At 44.7% G+C, this 19,464-nt stretch overlaps 2 protein-coding genes across 2 annotated transcripts; both read right to left on the bottom strand.

Moving 5' to 3' along the window:
• Positions 1-11,220: 11,220 nt before the first annotated feature.
• On the bottom strand, positions 11,221-15,464 carry LOC140561486 (testis-specific serine/threonine-protein kinase 6-like). Its single transcript, XM_072686727.1, has 3 exons — positions 15,437-15,464; positions 12,084-12,111; positions 11,221-12,016 (listed from the first exon to the last, which is right to left on the bottom strand). Exons 1-3 carry the CDS (start codon positions 15,462-15,464, stop codon positions 11,221-11,223), a joined length of 852 nt encoding a protein of 283 aa, XP_072542828.1.
• Positions 15,465-17,833: 2,369 nt separating this feature from the next.
• LOC140561485 (testis-specific serine/threonine-protein kinase 6-like) lies at positions 17,834-19,177 on the bottom strand. The gene has a single exon (XM_072686726.1). It carries the CDS (start codon positions 19,175-19,177, stop codon positions 17,834-17,836), a length of 1,344 nt encoding a protein of 447 aa, XP_072542827.1.
• Positions 19,178-19,464: the final 287 nt, after the last annotated feature.

Raw genomic sequence — 19,464 nt, 5'->3', positions numbered from 1 at the left:
ACACTTTTCTGTGTAAATGAGATTATGGTTTATTCTTTTTATTAGCTTTGAATGTCCAAGCACCTCCATCCCCAGTTAGAGGCAGTAGATGAAGCATCATTTGACTGCCCTTGTCCAGTTGTGGGTGTTCCTCAAGTGGAACACTTTCAGACCTCTAACTAATATGTTTTAAACCACATTGTGAATTACACATCCTATCATCAGTACAGAATTATAATATTATTGGTGGTCTACAAGTTCACAAATAGAACAATTTTATCTGTACAGAGAAGATCTAGCACATATAGAAGAAGAGATTGAAGCTCTGGAGAGCACAATGGATGCCTCTGAAGCTCTGGAGAGGAGGTAAATATAGTTTATTACTACATATGAGACAGAACAATGCAATCCACACATCTGCTGACAGTGTTTAATGCTTTATCATATAGTCTTCAGAATATGAATGTCCAAGCCAACAAAAACCTGAACATGAATAAACTTGAGATCAATGGCCTCAGGAACAGTGTGTAAGTTGTAAATCATTGTTTTGAGCAGTGCTGGAGAAGTAAATGTACTTGTAATTTGATTCCTAGTATTTACTAATCTCAAATGTGACAGTTTTGATTGGGGAACAGATGATCAGGGAGAAAAGGAAAAGGTGACGACAGCCAAGATGAGGAATATGTTCCTCGTCTTTGTAAACAGTATGTTAGAGTTCCTACAGCTGCTGCTTCGCGACTGGCAGGGGAACGCCCAGACTAAGGATGCGTCGCCCTGATGATCCCAGAGGTTTTGACCTGGTTCTACCAGTCCCGGCACAAACCATAGAGGAACTCAAACCAAAGTCAAGAGAGGTGTTGGTAACTGGAAAACACCTGTTTATTATGTTTTTCTTGAGCTAAATAAAACACACTTGAGGCTTGACCGTATGCTGCACTAAACGGTCTTTTCTTTTCTACAGTTGAAACCAGAAGTTATATAGCATACAATATATGAAAAGACACACATGCATTTTTCCCCTCATTGTCTGACATGAATTTAGAATAAACGTGTCCCTTTTTAGGTCAATTAGGATTACCTAAATTATTTCTATTTGCTAAAAGCCAGAATAGAGAGAATTTAAGGCAATTTTCATGACTTTCTTCAAAGCTTAAATACACCAAGATTACTACGGTTTATTGGCAACATCTGAATTAATCAAAGACACACCTGTGGATGTATTTTAAGGCACACCTGAAACATGGGAAAGTCGAAAGAAAGCCAGAATATCAGGAAGAGAATTGTGGACTTGCACAAGTCTGGCTCATCCTTGGGTGCAATTTCCAGATGCCTGAAGGTGCCTTGTTCATCTGTACAAACAATTATACACAAGTACAAACAAGATGGGAATGTCCAGCCATCATACCGCTCAGGAAGGAGACAGGAGACAGAGATGAACGTGCGTTGGTCCAAAATGTGCAGATCAACCCAAGAACAAAAGCAAAAGACCTTGTAAAGACGCTGCACTGAAGCTGGTAAGAGTACGTCATTATCCACAGTGAAACAGGTACTGTATTGACATGGGCTGAAACGTCACTCTGCCAGGAGGAAGCCATTACTCCAAAAGACACATAAAAAAAGCCAGATTAATGTTTGCAAATGCACCCAGGGACAAAGACCTACATTTTTGAATACATGTCTGTATCCATATCTGTGGTCTGATAAAACTAAAATGTACCTGTTTGGCAATAATGACCATTGTTACGTTTGAAGGAAAAGGGGGGTGCTTGCAGGCCCGAGAACACCATCCCAACTGTGAAACACGGGGGTGGCAGCATCATGTTGTGGGGTTGTTTTGCTGCAGGAGGGATTGGTGCACTTTACTAAATAGATGGCATCATGAGGAAAGAACTTTATGTGGAAATACTAAAGCAACATCAAGACATCAGCCAGGAAGTTAAAAGCTTAGGTGCAAATGGGTCTGAATGACCCAAAGCAAACTGGTTGCAAAGTGAGAACAAAGTCAATGTTTTGGAGTGGTCATCACAAAGCCCTGACCTCAATCCTATTGAAAATATATGGGCAAAGCTGAAAAGACATGTGCAAGCAAGTCGGCCTACAAACATGGCTCAGTTACACCAGTTCTGTCTGGAGGAATGGGCCAAAATTCCTGCCAACTATTGTGAGAAGCTTGTGGAAGGATATCCAAAACATTTGACCCAAGTTGTACAGTTTAAGGACAATGGTACCAAATACTAATGAAATGCTTTTAAACTGACTTTTGACAAAGTCATAAAAATTGTAACTTCTAGTTTCAACTGTACATCACACTGTGCTAAAGAACTAGCCCACAAAACAATAACCACATTTTTTCTGTAATAACTTTAATTATTCTCCACAGTGCCAGTGTTCCAGACTAATGAGCAACAATTCCCACTGGAATTAGCTCTACTACATTTTCCACTTATTAATACTCTAAATCATGTTTATCCATCATTTTAAACAATGTGATAACTATTTTAATACTTTGTGTGTATGTAAACCTTAAACGCTGTTAAATAAAATTGATCATTTTCATCTTGTCTTTAATCAACTCATGAGTCACCCTGATTTGTGTATTTTTAAAGAAACAGTTTTTAATTAATAATTTAATTAATAATTTTACTTTATTTTCAGAATGTTAACAAAGTAAATGAGGGTAAACACAATCTAATAAACTAATGTGTAACAATAACTACATAAAATGGAAGTACCTGAGTGAAGTTTCTAATATATGAAAACTGAAGAGCTGGAAGCTGGATGACGTCTCCATCGATGGACTGTGGAGTGCCTTTACAACAGCAGCTGGATCTGCGGGTCAACCTTGATGACCTCCCTGCAAAGCGTCTGTAGAGCTCGTCCCTTCGCGGTCGCCATGTTCCTGCCACAAAAACGCAAACAACGGTCACAGTGAGACAGAGTACTGTACAGTAACACAGGGAAAGTAGGGACGGTCGCTCAACGCTCTGTGTCGAATCACGTCTCGCCCCTTAAAGCAGAACCACATGGAAACAGCATTTCACAATCAAGCTTCAATACGCGTCAGTTCCCCGGTCCCGCTGTAGACCGGAGCGCAATGAGCGAAATAGAAACTGAAATATGGCCTTAAATTAAATAGAAATATAGTAAGTGTGAGAATTTTGATGCGTTTTATTTTAAAAGACAACAAAACAGGCACATTGTTTTTGCTTTGAAGGTCGTGTTGTGTTCAAACCAACAAAAGAGAACAAAAAGTAACTGACAAACCTCCTCCGTATTCCAGGGTTTTTAACTGAAAACAATGGAAAATGACCTTGACAGTTGTTCAACAGATGTACAGTCTACATGCATATTCAACAGTGGTGTATATTAGAGAGGATGATGATTGGCTTTAATTAGGATTGTTTTGCATTCTACAAGACTAATTCTGCTTGTCGTTGACGTTCACAGCTACAAGTGATGGGTTTCAGAGTGCAGGTCTGGTCATTATACCACGCTGCTAGCTTTTTCTACTAAATTTGTTTGATCCTGAGCAACATTGTTAAGTCTAGAATGGAGCACAATCTACAGATCATCTGTTACATGCTCTAGATCTTTAGGGTGAAATGGGAAGGAGATGGAGAAATCTGGAAGGTTATTAATGAAAACACGAGCTGTTGAGCATTTACTCACTCAGAGATGCTGGTAGTGCACCACCAAAAACAACAGTCTTGGACAGACAACGACCTCTGCCTTCATACCCTAGAGAGTCCGAGCAGATCACTCAGAGCTCCATCAGAGAGAGTGTTTAGTGCGGTTGGGCATTTTGTTGCCCACTCAGGTCCTTTCTAAACCACACAAGGCAAACATGTTTTTCTTAACCAGTAAACAGGCGAGGGTCAAAACCGGAGCTGTGGTAACCATAACAGAAGGACTGAGGTAAAATCAGAAGACGAGAAACATTTACACTTATGGCATTTGGCAGACGCTCTTATCCAGAGCGACTTACAAAGTGCTTTGCTATTTACCCAAGAAAAACCTTAGCTAGTTAGAATAGACTAATAATTCAAAAGATTCCTCTAAGCTTAGACACTACTAAACACAATACAATAAGGCGACCATAGTACTCTATTCGTCCAAGTACTCTCTGAAGAGGTGGGTCTTCAGTCTGCGTTTGAAGACAGCGATGGACTCGGCCGTTCGGACACCCAGGGGCAGCTCGTTCCACCACTTTGGTGCCAGGACAGAAAAAAGCCTGGACGCTTGTCTTCCGCGGATTTTGAGGGATGGCGGGTCGAGCCGAGCCTTACTTGAAGCTCGAAGGGCTCTTGGTGCGGAACGGCTTTTGACCATTGCCATCAGGTATGGAGGGGCTGGTCCGTTCTTGGTTTTGTAGGCCAGCGTCAGGATTTTGAATCTGATGCGGGAAGCAGCTACAGGAAGCCAGTGGAGAGAACGCAGCAGTGGAGTGACATGGCTAAATTTAAGGACATAGAAGACGACCCGTGCCGCTGCATTCTGGAGGAGTTGCAGGGGCCTGATGGTGCGCAGAGGGAGACCAGCCAGAAGAGAGTTGCAGTAGTCAAGTCTGGAAGGGACGAGAGACTGAACGAGCACCTGGGTGGCCTCTCTAGAGAGGAAGGGTCGAATTCTCCGGATGTTGTACAGGAGAAATCTGCAGGACCGAGTTACGTTTACAACATGACTTGAGAACGATAACTGATCATCCATCACTACACCAAGGCTTCGAGCTTCTGTAGAAGGAGTGACCAGTGAGTTCTCAAAGGTGATGGCAAGATCGTTTTTAGGTCCAGCAGTTCCCGGGATGTACAGCAGCTCCGTCTTGCTGGGGTTGAGTTTGAGGTGGTGAGCCGTCATCCAAGAAGAGACGTCGGCGAGGCATGCTGAGATGCGGGCAGAAACCTGTGTGTCAGACGGGGGGAAAAAAAGAGCATGAGTTGAGTGTCATCGGCGTAACAGTGGTAAGAGAATCCATGGGAGGATATCACTTTACCAAGAGCACCTCAATCAACTAGTGAGCACCAAGCTTCTATGTTAACCGTAAGACAAGAGTGTTAGCAGAATCTAGTTAGAAGTATATTTAAAAACCAGCCCACCTTACAAGCTAAAGATGACCCCAAGTAAAAAAGCAATCACACTGATTTCTGAGTGGCTCCACACCTAACTTATCAAGATTGGAGACACTTGGCTCCTCCTCTGCAATTCACACTTCTAGCTGGCCTGAAACTACACCTGAATCAGCACCTCAATCAACTAGTGAGCACCAAGTGCTCAGGCAGAGGTCCGGAATAAAAGACAGACAAAACTGAGCAAAAGAGTCCAAACATAAAAAGCTCAGAACACAAAGCAAAACGGAGCAAACAAGCACACAGGAGACAAACAGGGGAAGGTGAAGTAGCCGAGCTGATGAGCTTCAGGGACACGTTCTAAAACTCAGCTGATCTGGCTTTGTCCTGATTGGCCGGAGTGGTTACATGAGCAAGCAGAGGAGTCTGGGAAATTGAGTACATATACAACGACTGACGGTAAAACTACATATCCTCTTTGGGCTCCAATACTTTTCAGTGTTTTACAGAAGAACCTCCAGCAGTGAGAACACCGCCCTGAGGAGCTGTCCTCGCTGCCGGAGCAGCTGAAGAGCCGAGGACCTCCAACCAGTCAGCAGAGGAGAAAACCGGCTGTGGTGGTGGAGGAGTAGCGAACGAACTTCTGTCAAAATAAAAGTCCCTCCTAAACCTGAATAAAAAGACTTTCTGACTCTCTAAATTAAAAATGATCAACTAGTTTAAGAAAACAGAGAGTTTACAACAATTTAACAGCTTATTAAAGTAACTTAAATTAATAACTAAATAATAACAGATATAAAGGAAAAATCTGACACAGGACACATAAATCTTTAATAAAAGTGGCCTTATGAAGGGAAATATTCAGCTTTCAGACACTGGCACCATGTTTGTCCCATAATGACAAAGTAAAACACAGTTTTTTTTGTTAATTTATTGAAAAGGAGAAACTAAAATTGACATAAGTATTCAGACACTTGGTTCTTAGTTGAAGCAGCTTTGGCAGTGATTACAGCCTCCAGTCTTCTTGGGTTTGATGCCACAAGGTTTGCTCACCTGGATTTGGGGATTTTCTGCCTTTCTTCTCTGCAGATCCTCTCCGTAATGTTGGATGGGGGCGTTGGTGGACAGACATTTTCAGGCCTCTACAGAGATTTTTGACAGCAGATTTTTTGTAGCCTTCTCCAGATCTGTGCCTCCACACAGTCCTGTCTCTGATCTCTACAGGCAGCTCCTTCCTCCTCATGTCAGCTGTGAGACCTTATGTAGACAGGTGTGTGTCTTTAACCACGTCCAATAAACTTACCAGAGCTGGACTCCAATCAAGGTGTGGAAACATCTCAAAAATGATCAGTCTATGTCAAAACCCAAGGAAGCGCACCAGATAGCTCTGTACAATCTCTAAGCCGACGCAAACGTGACCTCATGTCAGGACAATGGTACAATGGGTATAAGATGGTGGATCCATGGACCACTCCTGGTCAGTCAATTGGGTGGTCTCTGTTTCTGGGTGAGGGAAATACAGTTGCCCTCCTAAAGATCAATAGCCTAGCTTACCAACTTCTGACTGTTGTTAATGATACCGCGGGGGCAATAAATGCCCTATGTCAGGAGCAACAGGCAATGCAAGCAGCCGTACTCCAACATCGAATGGTCCTAAACCTCCTTACCATGAAGGAAGGAGGAGTGTGTAGAATGCTCAATACTTCCTGTTGTTTCTATATCCCAGATTTAAGTGATAACATCACCAGCTATGTGGACCATATGAAACAAGCCATCACCCCTCCTCCCACCAACCCTAATAGCTGGTGGGAATGGCTGTCACTATTCAGACCCTGAGGTCGTTGGCTTCTCACTGTATGTGCTCCTTTGCTGTGTCTTCTCCTATTTGTTTTTTGCCTGATTCCTTGTCTTCTGTAACTGTGCGTTACGGCTGTTTAGTAGATCTTTCACTCAGTATCAGATGATTTAGGAATGATCAATATGTGTGTGTTATTTGTTTGATTAATAATCAAAGGGGGGAATTGTTGTGAAAACCAATTTGGTGATTCTTGATCAATGTATATGTGAGAAAGTATAATCACAGGTATGTGTGAGAATGTATAATCACCTCCAATATTTAATCCATGAGAAGGTAAAATGTAACCATATTTGTACTTTAATGTGCTGTGTGTAAGTCTGCAAAAGACAGGACAGGAGACAGAAAGGTGTCTAGGTGAGAATGATAGAGCATCATTACTGTTGTTTTTTGTTCTTTTTAATGTTCTTTTCCTTCTTTGGTGTGAACAGAATGTTCTGGCTGTGCGTCTATGCTAGTTCTATAACCATATGTAGAATAAATCCTAAAAAGGAGGAAACAAAGGGAGTTGTAACTGGTTTCGATCACAGAGGATGTGTATAAAATACCTGTTGCAGAGTATAACCCAGTCCTTTTGTCTCAATAAAACTTGCTACTCACTGCGACTCAGGCCTGTATCTTTTCCACCACTGTGTGTGTGTGTGTGTGTGTGTATATATATAAATAATGATTATTATTATTATTAATAATAATAATAATAATAATAATAATAAAAATAATAAAAGATCAGAGGATGATAAACTGCTGGAGGAAACTTTAAGCTGTGTTTAAAAGCCCCCTGTTTGTGTTTTTTCAGCTCACAGCTAGTTACAGTTAGCTTGTCCTGTAGTCACTTAGCTAGCGGCCTCTCCTGGGGTCCTGAAGCTCCAGCGCGAGCGCCCTGTTGATGTCCTCTGCTGCCTGTCAGTGCAGGTTAGCCCTCGGAGCTAATGAGTGTTCGGGGTATTTAGCAACTCATTTCTGTGGAAACATTGGATTTTTGTATCTATCATGCACATCTTTGAATATTAATAATAATAATAATAATAATAATAATATTAATAATAATGATAATAATAGAACACATTCTAGATGATTCCTGATATTGTATTATTTTATTAAAGGTGGTGAGAGTGGAGAAGGAGGTGAAGGAGGAGAGGGAAAAGGTGCTGAGATATTTAAACTGCTCTGGTCCATCAGTATGACCAGCCGGACCAAACTGGTCAATCACCTTGGTCACACTGATAGACCCGCTTAACCATCCCTCCCAAAGAAAACCATGTGATGCCGTGCTGGTCAGGAGCTAAGTAAACTGCTGAACCAGCTGGTTTACCAGCTTTACCGGGACGTTTCCCCTGGACGACCAGCTTTTTCAACCACCTTGACCATCAAGGTCCAGCTTAGATCATCTGAAAGCAGTTGTTACCAGTTGATGTGGATTTTTTTTAGTCAGTGAAGAAACATAAACAATAGGTTTAAAAAAAGTATGTGGACACCCTTTCTGATGATTGAGATACAGTGTTTAAGCCACACAAGCTTCAATTGTACTACTGATGGGTTGCTTAAATGTTCAGACGAATGTGAGCTACATTTTTATTATATTTTTATTATATTTTTATCTGAGCAGAAACCTCTTCAGCGAGGTGCTCCTGCAGCCTCTGCAGCCTCTGCTTGCACATCTGGACGACTTGAGGGAGCACACCCAACATTGCCTCCAGCAGCTCTCGCAGCTTCTCATCGACCTCCTCGTTCTCCATGGGGGCGTGGACATCATCCTCCATCCTGGAATCAGCATCAGCATGACCAGCTTCACCAGGCTAGTCAACCAGTATGACCAGCTCTTGACCAGCTTAACCGGTTTTGTCCAGTCTCTGGATTTTTGTCTCCACTGTCTCTGGATGCTCCGAAGTAGGATCTCATTCAGGTGACGTGTTTTGGACGTGTTGACCTTCCTGTTATACCGTAGTTGGGTTCATGCACTGAATGCTGGGATATGTTGTTCTCTCCAATTCTGGAATATGTTGTGGGTTTAAGACCCGGGATTCACAAGCTGCCACTGTTGGGCCCTCGAGCAAGGCCCTTAACCCTCCCGATTGCCCCCCACTCCAGGTTAGGTAAGTGAATTGCCCTCGGCTAACTAGTAGGTAGAGTGTGTGTGTGTGTGTGTGTGTGTGTGTGTTGGTTTGAAGTGTAGTCCTGACCTGTAGCAGTGGTATTATCAGTTTTATTGGGATTATTATTTTGATTATTAGTGGGTAACTCTGACCAGGGGTCCGGCAGCAGCGCTCTTGCTCCTTGTTCTCCTCTTTTGTTCCTCTGTTGGTTTTGTTTGATGTGGCCTGTCTGAAGCTCGGCTACGTGGTTTTCTTTAGTTTTGCTCTCGCCCTTTCTGAAGCGCTGCTTCCTGCTCTGTTTTCCCTTCCTGCTCTGTCCTGCTTTTAACCCTAAGCTCGGCTTGTGGTTCTCCTCATCCCCTTGTCCCTTCCGAGCAGCGTTGTGTTTTCCTCCCAGATCCCTGGTTTGTTATATTGGCTCAGTCCTGCCTTAGTTGTCATTATTATTATTATTAATATCTTTATTAGTGTATTATGATCTTCTAATTCTTCAAAGTGATCTAATGTGAGTTTAATCCTCAGACTCATCATAAAGATGAAGAGAGACGATCAATATCTAGGTTTTACTTTCAGTAGAAAACAGAAACATCCAGAACATCAGTAATGCAGAGCAGTGCTTTATTAATGCTCAAAGACACACACACACACAAACACACACACACACACAAACACATAAACACACACACTTCATTCACATCACTCCAGCTCTTTTTTTCTCTCTTTTTCTCACTCCCTTATCCAATCACTCTGCCTCTCACTGTCTCAGGCTCAGTCCTCCAATCACTCTTTCTCTTACTGTTTCAGGGTCAATCCTCCAAATCCTCCAATCACTAACTGTCTCAGTCTCAATACTCCAAACACTCTTATTCTCATTCATCCATGCTCAAACCTCCAATCACGCTCAAACCTCCAATCACTCTTTCTCTCACTGCTCAATTCTCAATACTCCAAATCCCTTTAACTATCTCAGGCTCAATACTCCAAACACTCTTTCTCTCACTGTTTTATGGTCAAACCTCCAAATTATCTAACTGTCTCAGGCTCAATCCTCCAATCACTGTTTCTCTCACTGTTTCAGGGTCAACCTTCAATAACGGTTTCTCTCACTGCTCCATGCTCAGTCCTCCAAATCAATCTTTCCCTCACTAAAGCCTTAAATCCCCCGGAGAGCAAGCCAAAGGCGACAGTGGCAAGGAAAAACTCCCTCAGCGCTGGAGGAAGAACCTTGGGAGGAACCAAGACTCACACGGAGGGACCCATCCTCCTCTGATCAGAACTATTGATAAATGAATGATAAATTCACGGTTCGGTTCAGTTCGGTTCAGTTCCAATCACTCCCTCACTGCTGCAAATTCATCATGGATCTCGCCTAGGTTCACTCTAGACTCACTCCTCCAGGCTCACGCAGAGTTCCCTCGGAAGAGCTTCCTCATCCTCCCTCGAAGTGATCGTGAGACTCTGAGGATCGGTGCTGCAACATATTTCTTAGCTGCCCTTTTAACTGCAGCACAAAGCGGACTACAGTTAAAGCAGCCAGACTCCTCCCCGACAACCTCTACACCAGCTCTACTGCTGCTACCGTCTTCCTGGACTGGGTCGACTGGGTCTGGATGAGAACTGCTGCCCTCGTCAACGACGGTCACGACGAATCTGCCTATAACTCTGGGGGCCCTGCAGAAGCAATGGGGAGATGTAGGCATTGTTAGTGAGCTGATTCTGTACAGTAGCTACGTCTAAACTAGCTCTTCACCTTGAGTGATCTTCAAGCTTATCAAACATACCGTCGATTTTCCTCTGAGTGCTGGATGACGTTCTGCTCATAAGCGTTCCTTATGGAGAAGAGAAGACCGCTGGATGAGGACAGGCTGCTCCAATCCAGGTCCTCGTCCCCGCTGTCTACCTGCCTGTCCTCACTGCATTCTCCACTGTGTTTCCCTGGAGTTCCACACACTTTCACCTCCGGAGAGCTTTCAGACTCGGGGAAAGATAAGTATGTAGAATCGCTCCTTTCCCTGTTGATGAAAATACAGGAGATTGTAGTAAACAAACAGTGTACAGATCTGGAGAGGAGGGGGGGGGGGTCACAAAGCAGGATTCCCAGCTCAGCCAGAAAGCTCAAGCTTTTATTTACTATAGCTAATCAATCAATAAAGGATCAATAAAAACAGTAATAAATAATACATCCATTAACACAAGGACTCGACACTGGAGTTCCAGCACAGCGCTCTACTTACTGTTCTTGCCTGGCCTGCAGCCAAGGGTGGTTCGCCACGTTTCTCACCGAAGGCCGGGTGAAGGGATTGAAGCGCAGCATATAAGAAATGAAGGCCCGACAGGGCTCCTCCACTGCGACCCCACACGGATACTCCACAGTTTTGCGCTGGAGCTGTGTGAGGGAACCTTGGTGGTCTGTTCTGAAAGGCATGAAGCCGGTGACCATCACGTACAGGATGACGCCCAGGCTCCAGACGTCACTCTTCAGGGGATCGTAGGGCCTATTCAGAAGCACCTCAGGAGCGCAGTAGTGGAGAGTGCCACAGTATGTCTGGCTGAGGGAAGGGTAGCCTCTTACAAAGCAGCCCAAGCCAAAGTCGGACAGTTTGACCTGACCATCAGCACTCAGCAGGACGTTCTCACATTTCAGGTCTCGGTGGGCGATGTCCTGCTGGTGAAGATAGTCCACTGCACCGACGAGCTGGGAGAACCACATCCTGGCCTGGTTAACGGGGACGTGGTGGAGCGCCATGATCTCGTGAAGGAGGTCGGTTGCGGCTACCTCCATCACAATGAAGACCTGTCCGTTGGGCATGTCAAAACTTTCGTGTACCTGAATGATGTGAGGGTGCCTCACTCTCTTTAGGATGGCGAGTTCCCGGGGCAATTGCTTCCAGGCGAAATCTGATGATTCCTTCCTGCGATCCATGATTTTAATGGCCACATGTTTGCGGTGCCTCTCTGATGTGGCCAGTTTCACCATGCCGAAGCTTCCTGCCCCGAGGTTGTGCACCACCTCGTAGCCCAAGCTTCTCAGAACTCCACCTGTCTCATCTGCCTCCATGTTTTCCACTCCTCCTGTCTCCATGGAGAAGCAGCTGTAGAACCTGTTCTAGGGGATGTGGCTCTAGATAAGCGTGTCGTATGAGATTCGCACGTAGGAATGTTCCGTCTCGCTGCTGAATCCGGACTGAGCCACTGAGGGAGAACCCCCCCTTTTATAGGCTCTGTGACATCATCAGCATGACATCACAATGGAGTGGAAGACTCGGGTCCCTGAGCTCAGTTCCCTTGTTGACTGTATACGACTGGATGTGCACACAGTGCTGACAAAGAGGAAATGCCCCTTTCCCTTACTTAAGCAGCACATGACCCCAATTGCAGTGATAGTAAGGCGGAGTTGATTGAACACAGCCGGGCCTGTTTAGACTAAGCCATGTGCAATACCTGCTGAGGCCAGAAAACCTTGTACCACTGCACTGCAGAAGCAGTGTTCTCAAAGCCACACCTGGACCAGCTGTGTTTAAAGCTTTACATTACAGCTGTTCAATCGACTGTTTTTATTCACATTGATTCAGAAAGGTCTCCAACTACCTGTTCAGGTGAAAAATCTAAAAATCTTATTTATTTATAATAAAGGAATTAATAAAGAGGACACTCAGGTTTTTCCTTTAGAATTTGAGTTTCTAGGCAACTAATGTGTCCATAATAATGAACGAGCTGTATAAAAAAACAAAATGATAAATAAATAAATGTAAAAAAAAGGGTTTTTTTTTCATTTAAAAAATGAAGAATGAAGTTAAAATAAAATGATTATTAATGATTAATGAGACCAAACTTGGCAATAAAATATTATGTTACTTTAAATAATTCAAATAATTTCACAAATTCCTGCTGTTCCCAATGCAGGTCAAAAATATATGTGAATAAGTGAAGTGAATAAAATGTGTAGTTTATAGCGTTTATTATATTTATTTACATATTTATGTATATATATGGCGTGCGATGGGAGGGGAGAGTACTTATGGTTGCAAACTCAATGGGAAGAACACTTGAACCGTTTGTCAGAGTAGAAAAGAAGCCTGAAGTAACTTCTACAGGCATTAGACTGGTTCATCAGGAATTCTGCTGTATTATTTTAATATGCCCACAAGAGGGCGCTCAACTACCATATTGGTACTTCATAAGAGTGCTGCATCCAATCATGACACCGTCCTTATTTAGTACCCAAAGTACTAAGCCTTTCATACATACACATTACCCATCAGAAACTTCAGTCTGAGAGAGCACAATTGGCCGTGCTCTCCCTGGGTGACAGCTCTAGATGGCGCTCTCTCTCCCCTCATCACTCCTAAGTGATGTTGGCCTGGGACACAGGCGTCTGTTGGCTGGTGCGGTGGAGCTGGGGACCCGGCGCTCTCCTCTGGCGGTGGCTGGAGATGAGTGGAGATGAGTGTTAAGTCCTTTCCCTCTGAGAGGGGCAACAGCCTCCAGGCAGTCCAGCTTCCAGACAGCTTCCTTAATTCAGTCCAGTGTCTTCTTTAAGCACAGTCAGCCCCCTTTTCCTGCAAGCTGGGACCATGTACTCTAGTGGGACAAAAGTATTGGGACACCAGCTCATTCATTGCTCCTTGTGAAAATGCTTTTAATGGAGAGCGTTAGTGAGGTCAGGATGGTGGATGATGATCACCACCCCACCTCATCATCCCCAACCACCCAGCTCATTCCATCAAAAGTATTGGATGGCACTCCACCATCATTTCAGAGAACACAGTTCTTCCACTGCTCCACAGCTCAATGCTGGTGGGCTTTATTCCCCCTTCAGCCCACGCCTGGCATTAGACAGCAAGGTGCACATAGGTTCATGTTTATCTGCTCCAGGGAGTCCTATTCTATTGGCATAGCCACCACCACCAGTCTCACCTACTGCCAACTACCACCACCGGTCTCATCTACAGCCAACCTCCACCAGTCTTACCAACAGCCAAAAACCACCACCACCAATCTCACTTACAGCCAACCACCACCACCAGTCTCACCTACATCCAACCACCACCACCAGTCTCACCTACACCCACCACCACCAGTCTGAACTGCCTCCAGAGAAGTCAATAAACAACCCTTCATCTGAGCTGTTTGATTGGTCACTGTAAAATCAAACCCGCCTTAAAATCCAGTGTCAGGTGTAACGGTTACTTTATGGTGGGGTACAGTGCGCATGTGCATGGAGAGTTTGGAGGAAAGCGTGGGAGAGTGTGTGCGTATGGTGAACTGTGCTGGGTTGTAGCCTGGGTTCTCCAGCTGGTGTTGTCTGGGAAGTTGTGAGGAGGGAAGTGGAGGTGCTCTCATTCTCATTAAAACTGAGCAGCATATGTTGATGTATGATGGTCTGCTGCTGGCTGTCCAGTACAGCAGTGTTGGAAATGTAGCATAAACTGGTGTGTGCACTTTCCACGCTGTATGTCTGTCAAGCAGCACAGCACCACGCATGCGCAGTAGAGGGCGGACGTGGCAGTAGTGCACGACAGAGTTTGTTCATAACTTTCTTTTTTTGTTTCCGTTCATGAAAAAAAGGGAAATCTGTCGGGTCGAGGTGGATGAACGTGTTTTATTAAGCTAGTCTTCGCACCATTTTCTTCTCCTCACCATGTTCGCGAAAACTAGTCCTATCGCAGCATATTTAAGGACTCGTCGTCGAAGCTCGCTTGTGATTGGTCAGATTCTTCCAAACATGTCAATGAGCGCTCTGAGGCTTAATGATGAGAGCAGAGGTGAAACTCCAGCTCTCCCCCTCTGACCACCTACATCCCACACTACTATGCAGTCTTTCCATCGCCATGTTTTCATAACTGACCCTCCTGTTTCTAAAACGGAGCAAACATGCTCGGAAACTTGGGACAAATCAACCTAAACTAAACTCTCTTTTAATGCTCTTACTCACTTTTACACTGTTTACAACGCTATCATCATTTTGCCTAGTCTGAAAAAACCTACAAACACCAGTATCTGCTAATGCTCTCCAGGTAAAGAGGATCAGTCTCAGGGGGACACTGCTTACCTTTCAGAAAAACACCTTTTTAACCTCTCTCTTCTTGTACATTTCCAAAGAGACCTTGATAGGAAATGATCTCAACAGGGATGTAGTTGCATTCTGGCAAAGAGGGACACTGTGAGATTCTCAGTCTCTGCAAAATGCTAGTCTGTGACTGTGAGTAATGACGAACTGTCTTTAGATGCGAGAGGCGTCAGACTTTAGTCCTGTAAAAGCATTTTCAGAGAGAGTCATTTCAGAGTCCTCTGCTGTATGGTTTGCATTAGTCAAGAGGCTAGTGAACTCGGTGGCTGAAATGTTAGTGTGACAGCTCGTACTGAATGTTAGCTGAAAGCTGCTTACTGTCACTAAATGGTGTCAGAAAAAGCTTCTCCTAGCATCGTTGCAGATAGAAGCTCACCTGTTGCTGCACAGTTGGTGCTGGTCATGCTCTAGTCCTTCATCAGTGGTCACAGGACGCTGCCCACAGGCTGTTGGCTGGATATTTCTGTTTGGTGGACTGTTCTCAGTCCAGCAGCACTGCCCTGTCTGACCCACTCGTACCAGCGCACAGGGGCGTCGTAATGGGGGAAACAGTGAGGACGAATCTAAGGGCCTGTGACCGACAGGGGCTGTAAAAATGTATGAACCGAGTTTAGGAGCCAAAAGAAGGACTGCCTTGATTTGTATATTTAGTTTTGTAATATTTGTTTGATTTCTTAGAAATGTGGAAAACATACAGAACACGTAGTGGAACACATTTTCTCTGCTGTCTTTGCTTTGCACTCATGGTGTAATTGTATCCTGTCTCTTTACGAAACGCTGGAGGAATGTTCGGGGTCTTTTTGCTCACTAGGGGGCGATTCAGAACAGTCTTTGGTTTGGTGGGAAAATGGAGCGCACGGTTTTTTGACAGTAGCATAGCTTAGACCTTTAGCTTTTTTGGTGGATATTCAGTGGAAGCATTTTAAATGAATTGTTGGTAAGACAAAACTTTTCTTCAGTAAACATTTTTTTAAACCTACATGTGGACTCTGTGGTTACTGGGAAGAATGATACGTGTCAGCCATACTCAACCAGCTAAAACCAACTGTCTACACCTTATGTGAAAAGACTCTTTGCAGGAACTGACCTTTAGCTCAAAACATGAGCTTGTCCAGAATGAACTGCTGGGTAGCATCTTTATTGAACCGCTTGTACATTCTAAGTAGCTTTTTATCAGCCTGCCTCCCAGTATGGTCACATGGATAATACAAATGCTGTCAGTCTGAAGCACTGAATGTAGCTAAAAGCTGCGTCACTACTGGTAAAGGTAATGGTGCTACCTGATGCCTGAGAAATTGATTGACCTTATTTTGGCCCAAATCACATTTCTACATTGCCCTCCTGACAGACATGGAGGATATTCTAAGGCAATCAGCCTCCAAGAACTTTAGCACATTTTTCCTATATCAGTATTCCACACAAAAAAGTAAAGTGTTTTCAGTGTAAATATAGCACATCACACCTCCTGATCTCTATCAGCACTGTATAGAGCACTGATGTTGATGAACATACATTTTTACAAATGATTTCTTTAGTTTGATTGGTGTAGTTATATTACCTCCATCTCTTAATATTGTTTAAATGAAGATCAAATGCCATGGTGTTAATATGAGGGTCCATATGTTATTACACCTGAATGTGCATATCTGTATTATCAATTATCATTATCATAGGATAATGCTTCTGACTCACAAACACAATATTTTTTTCATTTACTTCAATGAACTTTATTAAAAAAACAAATCCAGGTTCACTAGTCCAGACTTCTTCCTCCAGGCACACTCCTTCTTCCTCTATACACACTCCTTCCACCAGGTACACTCCTTCTTCCAGGTACACTCCTTCCACCGGGTACACTCCTCCTCCTACAGGCACACTCCTCTTCCTCCAGGCACACTACTCCTTCCTCCAAGTACACTCCTTCTTCCTCCAGGCACACTCCTCTTTCCTCTATGCACACTCCTCCTTCCAGGTACACTCCTTCCACCAGGTACACTCCTCCTCCTACAGGCACACTCCTCTTCCTCCATGCACACTCCTCTTTCCTCTATGCACACTCCTCCTTCCAGGTACACTCCTTCCACCAGGTACACTCCTCCTCCTACAGGCACACTCCTCTTCCTCCAGGCACACTACTCCTTCCTCCAAGTACACTCCTTCTTCCTCCAAGTACACTCCTTCTTCCTCCAGGCACACTCCTCTTTCCTCTATGCACACTCCTTCTTAAAGGTACACTCCTTCTTCATCCAGGCACACTCCTCCTTCCTCTATGCACACTACTCCTTCCAGGTACACTCCTTCCACCAGGTACACTCCTCCTCCTACAGGCACACTCCTCTTTCCTCTAGGCACACTCCTCGTCCTCCAGGTACACTCCCTTCCTACAGGCACACTCCTCCTACAGGCACACTACTCCTCCTACAGGCACACTAGTCCTTCCTCCAGGTACACTCCTCTTCCTCCAGGTACACTCCTCTTCCTCCAGGCACACTCCTCTTCCTCCAAGTACACTCTTTCTTCCTCCAGGCACACTCTTTCTTTCTCCAGGCACACTCCTTCTTTCTTCTAGGCACACTCCTCCTCCTCCAGGCACACTCCACCTTCGGCTTGGCACACTCCCTTCCTCCAAGTACAGTACGTCTTCCTTTCAGGCGTACTCCCCCTTCAGCTAGGTACACTCCCTTCCTTCCAGGCACACTCCTCCTCCTCCTCCCTTCCTCCTGGCACACTCCTCCTTCCTCCAGTCACACTACTACTTCTTCCAGACACACTACTACTTCCTCCAGAAATACTCACACACCCTAAACTTGGGGAATCTCAGTCTCTTGGTTCTTTGCTTATTCTCACATCTCTGCTCAGAACTTGGACGAGCAGGAGCTTCAGTAGAGGAAGCAGAATTACAAGCTTCCTGCAGGGGAGTAGCAGGAGAGTCATGCACCTCAAAGTTCCTCTTGAAAAACTTCTTCATCCTCTGGCGAAGAGACCGGGAGGCTTTGAGAATTGGTTCTATAATACTAGCGCGAGCATTGGCTGCCCTTTCAACTGTGGCACAAAGTGGTCGGCAACCAGACTCCTCCCCCACATCCTCTACGTTTTGGCAAGTCAGACTTGCACCAGCTCCACTGCTGTCCTCCTGCAGCATCAGATACTCGTACCTGCCGTCTTGAGATGTGAGCGTGTCTACCTCACTGCCAGAGCAAGAGGCCTGGGACTCGTCAAGTGGGTTGACGTCTTGCTGAGAACTTGCTCTGCTTTCCCCATCCTGACCTTCACGCTCATGATCGTCAGTTTTGGAAGAGCAGAGACTGCTGAGTGTGGATTCGAGCCAAGGGTGCTGTGCCACTTCTGCCATCGAAGGCCGAGTGGCAGGATCGAATTCCAGCATGTAGGAAATGAAGTCGTGACACTTCTCCTCCACTCCAGTCCCTTCTGGGTACACCAGTGGTTCGGACTGAATCAATGGGAGGTTTTTCCAACTGGAGTCGTAGAAGGGCAAGCACCCGACGACCATAACATAAAGAATGACTCCCAGGCTCCACACGTCACTCTTCTTTGGATCGTAGGCCTTGGACATGATCACCTCAGGGGCACAGTAGAAGGGAGAGCCACAAAACGTATCACTCAGCTCAGGGAATCCTCTTGAAATGCGGCTGAAACCAAAGTCTGTTATTTTGGCCTGGTTGTCAGCGGTCAGTAGAACATTTTCACATTTCAGGTCACGATGGACTATGTCCTGCTCATGCAGATACACCATGGCATTGACGATCTGCGCAAACCACTGCTTGGCCTGGTCGATAGGGATGACGTGTTGTTCGACCTTTTCGAAAAGATTCATTGAGGCAGCCTCCATCACAACAAACACCTGTCCATTAGCCATTTCAAACATCTCATGCACCTGAATAATATGAGGGTGCCTCACTCTTTTGATGATGGCGAGTTCCCGGGGCAGGAATTTTGAAACAACATCAGGTGTCATCTGCTTGCGGTCCATTATTTTAATGGCCACTAGGTTTGGGTGCCTATCTGAGGTGGCCAGCTTAACAATGCCGAAAACCCCTGCACCGAGGTCATCCAGGACTTCGTACCCCAAGCTTCTTAAGACTTTAGTGGTTTCCATTATTTTCCCTGTAGAAAAAAAGAAGGGCTGAAAGTCCCTGAATCGTCGTTCCTGCGAGCTGCTGAATCCTAACTGGTGGAATGAGGGAGAAGCAAGCCTTTATATAGGAGCCTCGGCGGTGACGTCATCGGTATGACGTCACAATCGCGGCCGCTATACAGAGTCCAAAACGAAATTCTGTCAAAATAAAAGTCCCTCCTAAACCTAATAAAAATATTTTTTGAATTGACAATGATTAACCAGTTAAGAAAACAGAGTTTACAACCATTTAAAAGCTTATTAAAGTA

The sequence above is a fragment of the Salminus brasiliensis genome, chromosome 8 (assembly GCF_030463535.1).
Source record: "Salminus brasiliensis chromosome 8, fSalBra1.hap2, whole genome shotgun sequence".
NCBI lineage: Eukaryota > Metazoa > Chordata > Actinopteri > Characiformes > Bryconidae > Salminus > Salminus brasiliensis.
This window is presented reverse-complemented; position numbering and strand designations above follow the sequence as displayed.